The sequence below is a fragment of the Oncorhynchus masou genome, chromosome 2 (assembly GCF_036934945.1).
Source record: "Oncorhynchus masou masou isolate Uvic2021 chromosome 2, UVic_Omas_1.1, whole genome shotgun sequence".
NCBI lineage: Eukaryota > Metazoa > Chordata > Actinopteri > Salmoniformes > Salmonidae > Oncorhynchus > Oncorhynchus masou.
The window spans coordinates 44859499-44873089 of record NC_088213.1 but is presented as its reverse complement, the minus strand read 5'-3'; the positions used below and the strand labels follow the sequence as shown (position 1 = coordinate 44873089).

Below are 13591 nucleotides of genomic sequence, written 5' to 3'. Positions count from 1 at the left end.
TGCATTTGAACCCAATAATGGTTGAATTCAAGAAGCTTACGCTGCCTATCGTTTTTGAAACCAGTGGACAGCCAGTGAGATATGTGCCCTTGCAACAGCAGCACAGCGCAGATCCCAGCATATGGAATAGAAGTGGAGCTTTTATTGCTCAGTCTAATTCATGCTGATAAAGAAAAGATCCATAGGCCTAATGGACACTTGTTAAAACCCGCACACTGTTAACTTAAAGGGGCAATCTGTAGTTGGGGGGGGGGGGGGACTGAGATACAGTGGTCAGGGGTGGGGTGAGCATACAAACACACAGTGGGAAAGTGACTCTAGGGGAAATTCCTAGCAAACAGCTTGCAGATGCCCACTAATGATCGGTGACTAATGACTTACGATCCTTTCAGACTTTCTCAGGATACTATGACAGATTCACAAAGGCTTGGTCGGGTAGACACATCATGACAAATGTTACAGTTGACAGTTTTGTCAGTCCAGAGTATGTGCATCACTCACCTGTACATGAAGGGTGCTACGGTGGCTGTATTGGGGTGGCTGTGGTGCTGCTGGGGCTGAGGTAGCTGGACGCTGACCGTGTTGCAGGCTGTGCTCTGTGTGGCGCCACCACTTCCACCTTCCACCCCGGGGTGGCGCTGTTGCCCTGTTGTGAGGCCTTGCCCTCTGTGGAAGCCAGACTAGAGGTGGAGCTAGAGTGTCTGCTGTCCCTGTCCTTGTCCAGGTGTCCGCGGTGCAGGACCAGACCCCCCCCCAACCGCATGCTCCGGGGACGCTCCCCACCCTCCTTCCCCCCTGCCGAGGGGGCCTTCCCCCCTACCCCTGAGGTTTTACCCCCTGGCTTTGGTATGCCGCTGTGTGCAGGGACAGAACTCTCCTTCTTGGCCACTTTGCTCCCTTTGGGTATGAAACTGGCGATTTTAGAAGTCCTCTTATTGGAAGAGGGTTCCGTTTCCATTGCGACAATTGTAGTCGCTTCCTCCTTAGGCTCCTCCCCCCTGAGTTCCATCCTCTCTGTGGTGGAGATGTGTTTCCCCGCCTCTTTCCCTCTTTCCTTCTCCTTCCCCCTCTCCTTCTCTTTCTCCTTCTCCAGTCCTTTCACTGAGCTCTTTTTAGTGGTCAGAGCTCTACTGAACGTGCGCTGAGCGATTCCCCTCAGTGCGATCTTGGGGCTGCTGGTTGTTGTGGCGACGGTAGGGACATGGGTTGCGGCCACACCGTGGCTCGTCCCGTTACCGGTCCCGTTGACGCCAGGACGGGCGTTCCCCTCCTCCTCCTCCAGGGAGTCTGTGTTGGACCCTGCTTCTGCCCTCTCCACTCCACCAGCCCCGAGCTGCCGGGCGGGGGCACCGCAGTCCGCCTGAGCCCCCTGAGTGCTGGAGGACGAGGACTTAGATCCACTTTTGCTGTTAAACAGCTTGAGCTTCTCCAGCATAGACTTCTGTTGGATGACTTTAGGGGGGGGCTCGGTGGACGAGGAGGCCTTAGAGGAGGCATCCTTCTCCTGCTTGACAGAGAGCATGGCTGAGGAGGTGGTGTGCTTGGAGCTCACAGACTTACTCCTCCAGGGTTTGCTGCTGGAGTTGGGGTGGGGGATGGCCGAGGAGGAGGAGGAGGCTGGAGGGATGGGAGCCGAGGTAGAGGAGACTGGAGGGATGGGAGCCGAGGTAGAGGCGCTGTTGGCGGAAGTGCAGACGGCCGCTGGGGACGACGGAGCATGCTCAGTCATTACCGGAGTCTGTGAAGTCATGCCCTCCGAGGGTTCTGTGAGGAAGAGGAAAAGGAGAGGATGAAGAGGTGGAAGGGATGAAGAAAAGGAGGACGTGAGAAGAGGATAACCCGAGAGGAGAATAGGAGTGAGAGGGGATTCGGAGATGAGAGGAGTGAAGAAGATGAAGAGGAGGAAGAGAAGGGGGAAAGCAGGAGTGGGAGAGAGGATAAGGAGAGGGGAAAGGAGAGAAATAAGAGATGGTTCGACAGAGCAATCCTCACAGACCCCACACTAACTGTCCATATAAGGTCCTGCACTGTGGAAAGCTCAGGTTTGCCTGTGTAGACACAGTCAAACCCTGTCATGACTTAACGCCAGCGAACCCACGACACTCTGCAAACTTTTTAGAGACCTTGGACAATAACAATGAGAGTGCCCATCATAAACTATTTATAAAAACAATGAGGGAAAGCGCTTTAAAGTTAGGCCAAGGAATTTGAGCTGAGATACAACACTGCCACTGACGCCCCCTGGGAGGTCTGGATTGATGCTGGTCATTATCTTCCAATTCACAGAAAGACTTGCTCCACTCCAAGGCTGTATTCTGAAGTACTGTGGAAACGAGCTAGCTAAAACACAAAAACACTAAATATTTTCGTTCATTTGTCTATTTTGTCTAAATTAAGGTTTTTACAGAAGACACACAACAGTCTGTCACTGTTACAGAGCGCACGAAAACCAACAAAGCACTTAAAAAAAAGTTTATACTGTTACCCCTCTAAATAAATAATGTTTGACTTACCAATAATAGTCACAATCAAATCCAAAACCCACGTAAGACACAGAACTCATAAAGTAGCTAAGATATTCTTCCTCAAGAGGCTAATACTGTACAGTACAAGAATAGAGTGTAGTTATTGTTGCGTGCCTGTAGAGACTCCCAGAGCCTACTTACTGCTAGCGTTACCTTGAACACTCAAAGCCAAACTGACAAACTGCCCCTGTGGCCACTCCCATGCCCAACCCATTAGCCAGCCAGTACAGCAGACGGACACAGCAAAACAGAAGCTACTATCCTGCTGCACAAATACTTTCGCAAACACTGTCAATTAAGTAATGATCTCAAATTGAATCCATTGCAATTCCTTTTCAATGCACGCTTCGTAAAAAAAAAATTGTTATCTAGAACCTAAAAGGGTTCTTCGGCTGTCCCCATAGGAGAACCCATTGAAGAACCCTTTTTGGTTGCAGGTAGAACCCTTTTCGATCCAGGTAGAACCCTTTTCAGTTCCAAGTGGATTGCGTTTCTACAGAAGGTTCTACATGGAACCCAAAACGGTTCTACCTGGAACCAATAAGGGTTTCCCCCTGGAACCAAAAACGGTTATCCTATGGGGACAGCCGAAGAACCCTACTTACAGTGCAGTTTGCAACCCTTTTTTCAGTATATCGCATTCACATGACTCTAAACACTGGACTTTATTGTGGTAACTCCTTAAACCACTAATTTAATATTCGCACATTTGGGCCTTGGTAAGGAAGTATTTACTAGGAATATTAAACACTCCAAATCTTTATGCCACATCCCATTTTCACCACATTTATTCCTGGTTTTTTTAAGCGCCTTTCTTGCCCTAATTGCTTTTCATGCCACTGTTGTTTCTCCCCAGTTCAGTATTTATTGTGTGCGCATTGAAAAAAATGTGCCCATTAGGAAGTGATTAGGGCCCAATTAGCCATGCTAGCGGAAAGTGGGTCAGGTTGCTAATAGCTGGCTTCCTATTGGAGGAGGGCCTGAATGAGAGAGAGGAGGACCAACAGGAATTACAGAAGAGAGAGAGAGAGAGAGAGAGAGAGAGAGAGAGAGAGAGAGAGAGAGAGAGAGAGATGAATAAGAGCAGTTGTCATTTTTCAACACTTTTAGACCATCAACACTATCCTGTTAATAATAGTGATACTGTCAGCCCATAAAAAGACTCAGATGTATTGTGTTTTAAGAGAGAGAGAGATAATGAGAAAGAGAAAAAGAGATTCAGATTCACTGAGAATGGGATGTGGGAAAAGGGGAACTTTGAGAAGCTTACATCATGCCAACAGAGCGGCCTGTGACCCAGAGGGAGAATAGGGGGTGAAACCAGCTGGGGTTTTGGTTCAGAAGTAGACATTGTGTTGGCTTGGACACTGGACACAAGAAAAACACAGAGCATGTCCGGGGATGACCCAGAACCAGATGACCACATCGATGCCCCAGTTTGAATGAAAAGGAGATCCACATTTCACATCCTGGGTCAGACCTCTTGGCCCATGGTTGTCAATAAAGTTGTACTGAATTGAATCCCCTTATTTTATCACACAATTGCCTGTTTTGGACACACAATTGCCTATATTGATACACTATGTATCAATATACGTAAACACTCACACCCGAGCCACAGACCTGCATTCTTTCACCCTCTCTCTAACCAAAAGAGTTCACTGTGTGGCACTTTCGTCTCGTCCAATATCCCAAACACACGGACTGCTGACATCACACTCATAAGAGGTCATAGACCTCCTGACCTGGCTAAGATCACTGTGAGAAAGTTCACTACCTTGGGACAGAAATATAATTCCACCAACGCACACACACATCTTTGTGCCTCTATATGACTTGTGCAATCTCGTAGTTTACACAAGAAACATGTTTTAGTGTTTAAATCTTAATTACTCAATTAGTGCAGTCAATTAGTAGTCTAACAGACAGAGAGGCCCTCAGGACTTAACCACAGACCACCAGTGAAATTCCTGCCATAACCCAACTCTGTCTCTCTCTCACACACACACACACACACACACACACACACACACACACACACACACACACACACACACACACACACACACACACACACACACACACACACACACACACACTCTCTCTCTCTCTCCAACTCTAGTCTACACAGCCTCTTTCATACCAAAAACCTGTGTTGAACAATGGATTAAACCAAAATCTCATCTACAGTGCATTCGGAAAGTATTCAGACCCCTTGACTTTTTCCACATTTTGTTTAGTTATATTCTAAAATTGATTAAAGTGTATTCTTCCCTCATCAATCTGCACACAATACTCCTTAATGACAAAGCAAAAACAGGTATCTATACATTTTTGTAAATGTGTTAAAAAAAACAGAAATATCACATTCACATAAGTATTCAGACCCTTTACTCAGTACTTTGTTGAAGCACTTTTGGCTGCGATTACAGCCTCCAATCTTCCTGGGTTTGACGTTACAAGCTTGGTACACCTGTATTTGTGGAGTTTCTCCAATTCTTCTCTGCAGATCCTCTCAAGCTCTGTCATGTTGGATGAGGAGCGTCGCTGCAGTTTTTTTCAGGTCTCTCCAGAGATGTTTGATTGGGTTCAAGTCCGGGCTCTGGTTGGGCTACGCAAGGATTTTCAAAGACTTGTTTGTTCAGCAAAGTCACTCCTGCATTGTCTTGGCTGTGTGCTTGGGGTCGCTGTCCTGTTGGAAGGTGAACCTTCACCCCAGTCTGAGGTCCTGAGCGCTCTGGAGAAGGTTTTCATCAAGAATCTCTCTGCACTCTGCTCCGTTCATCTTTCCCTTGATCCTGACTAGTCTCCCAGTCCCTGCCGCTGTAAAACATCCCCAAAGCATGATGTTGCCACCACCATGCTTCATCATAGGGATGGTGCTAGGTGTCCTTCAGACGTGACGCTTGGCATTCAGGATAAAGAGTTCAATCTTGGTTTCATCAGACCAGAGAATAGTGTTTCTCATGGTCTGAGTCCTTTAGGAGCCTTTTATCAAACTCCAAGCGGCTGTCATGTGCCTTTTACTGAGGAGTAGCTTCCGTCTGGCCACTCTACCATAAAGGCCTGATTTGTGGAGTGCTGGAAGGTTCTCCCATCTTCACAGAGGAACTCTAGAGCTCTGTCAGAGTGACCATCAGGTTCTTGGTCACATCCATGACCAAGGACCTTCTGCCCCGATTGCCTCAGTTTGGCCGTGTGGTTCCATTCATCCATTTAAGAATGATGGAGGCCACAGTGTTCATGGGGACCTTCAATGCTGCAGAAATGTTTTGGTACCCTTCCCCAGATCTGTGCCTCGAAACAATACTGTCTCGGAGCTCCACAATTCCTTCGACCTCATGGCTTGGTTTTTGCTGACATGCACTGTCAACTGTGGGACATTACATAGACCGGTGTGTGTCTTTCCAAGTCATGTCCTATCAATTGAATTGACCATAGGTGGACTCCAATCAAGTTGTAGAAACATCTCAAGGATGATCAATGGAAACCTAATGCACCTGAACTGAATTTTGAGTCTCATAGCAAAGGGCCTGAATATTTATGTAAATAAGGTATCTGTTTTTTTTACTTTTAATACCATTTCAGAAATTTATAAAAACCTGTTTTCACTTGTGTGTGGATTGATGAGTAAAAAAAAATGTAATCCATTTTAGAATAAACCTGTAATGTAACAAAATGTGGAAAAGGATAAGGGGTCTGAAATGTGGAAACACCTTCAAATCAGTGAATTAGTCTATTTCAGCCACACCTGTTGCTGACAGGTGTATAAAATAGAGCACACAGCCATGCAATCTCTATACACAAACATTGGCAGTAGAATGGCTCGTACTGAAGAACTCAGTGACTTTCAACATGGCACCGTCATAGGATAACACCTTTCCAACAAGTCAGTTTGTCAAATTTCTGCCCTGCTTGAGCTGCCCCGGTCAACTGTAGGTGATGTTATTGGGAAGTGGAAACATGTAGGCGAAACAATGACACACAAGCTCACAGAACGGGACCACCGAGTGCTGAAGCAGGTAGAGCTTTCCTCGTTTGCAACACTCCCTACCGAGTTCCAAACGGCCTCTGGAAGCAACATCAGCACAAGAACTGTTCATAGGGAGCTTCATGGAATGGGTTTCCATGCCCAAGCAGCTGCACACAAGCTTAAGATCACCATGAGCAAAGCCAAGTGTCGGCTGGAGTGGTGTAAAGCTCGACGTCATTGGACTCTGGAGCAGTGGAAATATTTGCTGGAGTGATGAATCCCGCTCCACCATCTGGCAGTCCAAAGGAAAACTCTGCATTTGGTGGAAGCCAGGAGAATGCTACCTGCCCGAATGCATAGTGCAAACTGTAAAGTTTGGTGGAGGAGGAATAATGGTCTGAGGCTGTTTTTCATTGTTTGGGCTCGGCCCCTTAGTTCCAGTGAAAATAAATCTTAACTTTACAGCATACAATGACATTCCTAGACAATTATTTGCTTCCTAATGTGTGGCAACAGTTTTGGGAAGTCCCTTTCCTATTTCAACATGACAATGCCCCTGTGCACAAAGCGAGGACCATACAGAAATGGTTTGTCTTGATCGGCGTGGAAGGATTTGACTGGCCTGCACAGAGCCCTGACCTCAACCCCATCGAACACCTTTGGGAGCCCCGACTGTGAGCCAGGCTTAATCGCCACATCAGTGCCCGACCTCACTAATGCTCTTGTGGCTGAATGGAAGGAAGTCCCCGCAGCAACATTCCAACATCTAGTGGAAAGCCTTCAAAGACGAGTGGCTGTTATAGCAGCAAAGGGGGGACCAACTCCTTATTAATGCCCATGATTATGGAATGAGATGTTCTATAATCTTTCTATAATCTCTCGGGTCCCCTCTATTTCTGACTCTCTGCCTCTCCCCTTTCTCTCTATCAACTTTCTCTCTCTGGGATTGGGTCCTACCCTGAGCTGCCCTCTGTCCTGATAACATCACTGGCTTCTGGGATATCCGCCCGGGCACAGTGGACATAGAGCCCTTTTCACGGATCATCACGCCTGTGTGTGTGTGTGTTCCACTGTGTCTGTGTTACTGTCTATATGTGCCAGTACCAAGTGTACAATACAAGCGTCCTCAACGTGTGTGTGTGTGTGTTCCACTGTGTCTGTGTTACTGTCTATATGTGCCAGTACCAAGTGTACAATACAAGCGTCCTCAACGTATGTGTGTGTGTGTGTGTGTGTTCCACTGTGTCTGTGTTACTGTCTATATGTGCCCGTACCAAGTGTACAATACAAGCGTCCTCAACGTATGTGTGTATGTGTATGCATGTGTGCGCATGCGTGTGTCAGAGACCTGCTTGTTCAGCACAGCCACTTAAAAAAAAGCGTATTTTATGCCTTAATCTTGTCACAAACTAAACCGGGAGGCAAACATGGTGGAGCCCGCAACGCAACCACGCACACACACAAAAACAAGCTTAGATGCATTAGAGGGGCTAGCGTCGTCTGACACTGTTTAGCCCTCTCGACCGTTTCACGGTCAAAATACTAAGTTAGACTTGTCAGTCAGATGTGACCTGGGCAGTCCCTGCCTATAGAAATATACAGTGCCTTTGGAAAGTATTCAGACCACTTGACTTATTCTAAAAATGTATTAAATAAATAAAAATCCATAGGCAATCAACACACAATACACCATAATGACAAGGCGAAAACAATCAATTCAATTGATTGGACATGATTTGGTAAAGGCACACAACAGTTGACAGAGTAAAAACCAAGCCATGAGGTCAAAGGAATTGTCCGTAGAGCTCCGAGACAGGATTGTGTCGAAGCAAAGATCTGGGGAAGTATATCAAAAAATGTCTGAAGCATTGAAGGTCCCCAAGAACACAGTGGCCTCCATCATTCTTAAATGGAAGAAGTTTGGAACCATCAAGACTCTTCCCAGAGCTGGCTGCCCAGGCAAACTGAGCAATCAGGGGAGAAGGGCCTTGGTCAGGGAGGTGACCAAGAAGCCACTCCTCAGTAAAAAGGCACATGACAGCCCACTTGGAGTTTGCCAAAAGGCACCGAAGGCCTCCCAAAGCACGAGAAACAATATTCTATGGTCTGATGAAACCAAGATTGAATTCTTTGGCCTGAATGCCAAGCGTCACATCTGGAGGAAATCTGGCACAATCCCCAAGATGAAGCATGGTGGTGGCAGCATCATGTTGTGGGGATGTTCTTCAGCAGCAGGGACTGGGAGACTAGTCAGGATCGAGATGAACGGAGCAAAGTACAGAGAGATCCTTGATGAAAACCTGCTCCAGCCTCCCGGGTGGCGCAGTGGTCTAAGGCTAGCCACCAGAGATTCTGGGTTCGAGCACAGGCTCTGCCGCAGCCGGCTGTGACCGGGAGGCCCATGAGGCGGCGCACAATTGGCCCAGCGTTGTCCGGGTTAGGGAGGGTTTGGCCGGCAGGGATATCCTTGTCTCATCGCGCACTAGCGACTCCTGTGGCGGGTCGGGCGCAGTGCACGCTGACCAGGTCGCTAGGTGTACGGTGTTTCCTCTGACACATTGGTGCGGCTGGTTTCAGGGTTGGATGTGCATTGTGTCAAGAAGCAGTGCGGCTAGGTTGGGTTGTGTTTCCGAGGACGCATGGCTCTCGACCTTCGCCTCTCCCAAGTCCGTACGGGAGTTGTGGCGATGAGACAAGACAGTAGACACTAGCAATTGGATACCACAAAAGAGAAAAAGGGGTATAAAAGAAAAAGAACCTGCTCCAGATGGCTCAGGACCTCAGACTGGGGGACAATGACCCTAGGCACACAGCCAAGACAACGCAGAAGTGGCTTCGGGACAAGTCTCTGAATTTCCTTGAGTGGCCGAGCCAGAGCCCGGACTTGAACCCGATCAAACATCTCAGCAACAACGCTCCCCATCCAACCTGACAGAGCTTGAAAGGATCTGCAGAGAAGAATGGGAGAAACTCCCCAAACACAGGTGTGCCCAGCTTCATACCCAAGAAAAGTTGAGGCTGTAATCGCTGCCAAAGGTGCTTCAACAAAGTACTGAGTAAAGGGTCTGAATACTTACACCACTGTTCAAAAGTTTTGGGTCACACAAAGCACATTTTTGTCCATTAAAATAACATAAAATTGATCAGAAATACAGTGTAGACATTGTTAATGGTTGTAAATTACTATTGTAGCTGGAAATGGCCAATTTGTTATGGAATATCTACATAGGCGTACAGAGGCTCATTATCAGCAACCATCACTCCTGTGTTCCAATGGCACGTTGTGTTAGCTAATCCAAGTTTATCATTTTAAAAGGCTAATTGATCATTAGAAAACCCTTTTGCAACTATGTTAGCACAGTTGAAAATGGTTGTTCTAATTAAAGAAGCAATACAACTGGCCTTCTTTAGACTAGTTGAGTATCTGGAGCATCAGCATTTGTGGGTTCGATTAAAGGCTCAAAATGGCCAGAAACAAAAAACTTTCTTCTGAAACTCGTCAGTATGTTCTTGTTCTGAAAAAGGAAGGCTATTCCATGTGCGAAATTGCCAAGAAACTGAAGATTTCATACAACGCTGTGTACTACTCGCTTCACAGAACAGCACAAACTGTCTCTAACCAGAATAAAAAGAGGAGTGGGAGGCCCCGGTGCACAACTTAGCAAGAGGACAAGTACAATAGTGTCAAGTTTGATAAACAGACGCCTCACAAGTCCTCAACTGGCAGCTTCATTAAATAGTACCCGCAAAACACCAGTCTCAAAATCAACAGTGAAGACGAGTGAAACGACTGACAAGTTTCAGAAGAGTCATTTGTTTCTGGCCATTTTGAGCCTGTGTTCAAACCCACAAATGCTGATGCTCCAGACACTCAACTCGTCTAAAGAAGGCCAGTTTTATTGCTTCTTTAAATCAGAACAACAGTTTTCAGCTGTGCTAACATAATTGCAAAATGGTCTTCTAATGATCAATTAGCCTTTTAAAAATGATAAACTTGGATTAGCTAACACAACGTGCCATTGGAACACAGGAGTGATGGTTCCTGAAAATGGGCCTCTGTACGCCTATGTAGATATACCATTACAAATCAGCCGTTTCCAGCTCCAATAGTCATTTACAACATTAACACTGATCAAGTTGATGTTATTTTAAATGGACAATTTTTGGGGGGCTTTTCTTTCAAAAAACAAGGACATGGGGTATTGTGTGTAGATAGATTAGGGGGGGGGGCAATGTAATCAATTTTAGAATAAGCCTGTAACCTAACAAAATGTGGAAAAAGTCAAGGTGTCTAAATACATTCCGTAGGCACGGTATAGAGATAAATAAAGCCTGACACTGAGTCTGGGGGGGGAAAGAGCAGTATCATACTTATAGACACTGTATACAATTTAGAATGACACACAGCCTAAACATACGATTATGAATGTGTCCAGATTCAGGAAGAGGCTTTTTTAACAACATACAGTATGACACTTAATGAAATAGCTTAAAACATATTGCCAGGACTGCCCAGGAAAGCAATCTTGTTTTAGCTATACACAGATGTCTCGCCAGAAGTACCCTATAAATAAATAATTACCACTGAAAGTTACTTGTTTTATGTTGTTGCTTATATGTTCAATTAGTAAGTTTAATCTGATTTCATTTAATATAGATGACTAGTATTAAGGAGAACAATATGTCATTTGTTTAAACTGCTTACTCATATTCCCAAGTTCAGATAACGCACACACACACACACACACACACACACACACACACACACACACACACACACACACACACACACACACACACACACACACACACACACACACACACACACACCTCACTCATTGTGCCCTTGTGAGTGAGTGGGACAGCCAGTCTTTGTTTGGAGTGAACCTTTTAAAGTTCCTCCACATGAATAGAGTCAAACAGAGAGGCTACAGCTCATCAACTGGCCATTCATTCAGCACTGTCCACACATGCATGCACGTCACGCACGCACGCACACACACCACACTCTCTCAATTACATTTAAAGGGCTTTATTGGCATGGGAAACATATGTTTACACTGCCAAAGCAAGTGAAGTAGATAATATACAAAAGTGAAATAAACAATAAAAAAATGAACAGTAAACATTACACGCACAAAAGTTACAAAGGAATAGAGACATTTCAAATGTCATATTATGGCTATAGACAGTGTTGTAACGACGTGTAAATAGTTCAAGTACAAAAGGTAAAATAAACAAAAGTAAATATGAGTTGTATTTACAATGGTGTTTGTTCTTCACCGGTTGCTCTTTCCTTGTGGCAACAGGTCACACATCTCTCTCCCTCTGTGACTACATTGCTGCTGTCACCTTGTGTTAATGTAAAGCATAAGAGGAAGGCCAACTGTATGCTCATGTCTCTCTACTGTATAAAACAGGATGCTTCCAGTGACACGTTCTCCATTCTACTGTCAGCACCATTGACACAGAACAATTCAGGCCAGACAATAGAACCGGCAGTTTCTACTTGAGCCTCAGCATCTTCAGCATTTTATTTCAAGACAGTAAATCACTGAATGTTCCCGCTAATAAATTGTTGCTAACTTGGTACAGTAAAGCTTACTAAGTAAAATGTTGTATTAAAAAGAGTAAACACAAACTAAATCACAAAAGAAAAATGATGACCCTGAGTCTGGTAACTAGGTAAAAGACCATGACCGATAGTACTATACGTCTTGGTCGAATCCCAATGGTCATACAAATCTCACATTGGCATAATGTATGATTTAGGAGAAAGCTCGACTGGCGTGCACTCATCTCAAGTTGAGTTTCAGCACTACGGGGAGAGCGGTGAAAAGGCCGATGACAAACCTCGTAAGTGCTGCTGTATCACGGTCCCAGTAGAGTAGACCAAAAGAAGCTGAGAGAAGAAGTAGAGTCCCAAACTCTGATAGATGTTCCACGTAGTGCAGCCTGAGTGGAACTGTTGTGCAGGAGTGAGTTGGGTGAGGGAGGGGGGAGGGATTTGGCAGCGACTCAACAGGGAAGGTAGGTGGTTAGGGGGGAGATGATTCCAAAACCTCCACCCTTCCTACCTGCTGTCTGTCCCTCTGCACCCTCCAGATCACTCACTCACGCACGCACACACATACCACCCTCTCTTTCTCTCTTCCCTCCATCTCTCTCCCTCCCCCCCCATCTTTCATACAGTATAATACAGGGTAATGAGTTTAGACTGTGGAAGACAAACACAGTGAGTCTATAAACAACCCAGTAGACGAGCTGAGTGGTGACAACAGTGCAGAGAAGCTATATAAAACCTCGCACTAAATACACAGTCAAACGAATTCCACCTGGCTAAACACAGCAGACAATAGAGACGCAATGAAGTCAATATGGGTAAACGGTGTCAGTCCGTCTCAATACAGTAACAGTAGACAGACACCAGTCACACAGTAATCGCCATAGAAATAGAATGATATTTCTACGGTAACAGCCCCTGGGCTATGGAGAATGTACAGTGTGAGTTCAAAGCAACATGAGAAGACTAGAGGCCGTGTGACAGCAAGGTTAACCCAGGGTCAAACAAATAAAAACGAACTCTGAGCTGAGTATCATTTTAACCATGTTACCCCCTGTAGGAATAATGCCATTCTTGTCTCAGCCTAGAAAGTGTGTCCCGGGGATATGTGTGACTACACACCAACAAGACGCAGGCCGAGCAATTTAGGAAATTGATTCAGGGCACATCATAACGATATAAAAGCACGGAGGCCTGGCGATGCCGAACGCGTTTATGCTCATTAAAGGTCAATTGCCGTAAGACCCAGCAGACTTTTGCATGACAATAACCCGGAGGACAACATGTCATGATCGCCACAGCCCCTACAGTACTCATAGGTCATTCGTAGTGTCCTACTATAGGCAAGCACATGTGAAGCTTAGACAGAGCATAGCGGTCATACCAGGGAACAACTAGAGGTCATGGTAACGTTTATAGCTCAACACTAAATCTAACACACACACACGCACGCACACCTCTATAAATCACACACTGTCGCCTAACCTTGTAACCCACAAATGAACGCAGGCACACACACACACACGCACA

The 13591-nt window shown here is 45.8% G+C and overlaps 1 protein-coding gene across 1 annotated transcript in view; it reads right to left on the bottom strand.

Annotated features, from left to right (window-relative positions):
* nav2a (neuron navigator 2a) overlaps positions 1 to 13591 on the bottom strand; it is a 118635-nt gene that overhangs the window by 67513 nt on the left and 37531 nt on the right. Inside the window, 2 exon segments of the mRNA XM_064925154.1 lie at positions 502 to 626; positions 629 to 1764. Of these exon segments, the coding sequence (XP_064781226.1) occupies positions 502 to 626; positions 629 to 1764 (1261 nt within the window).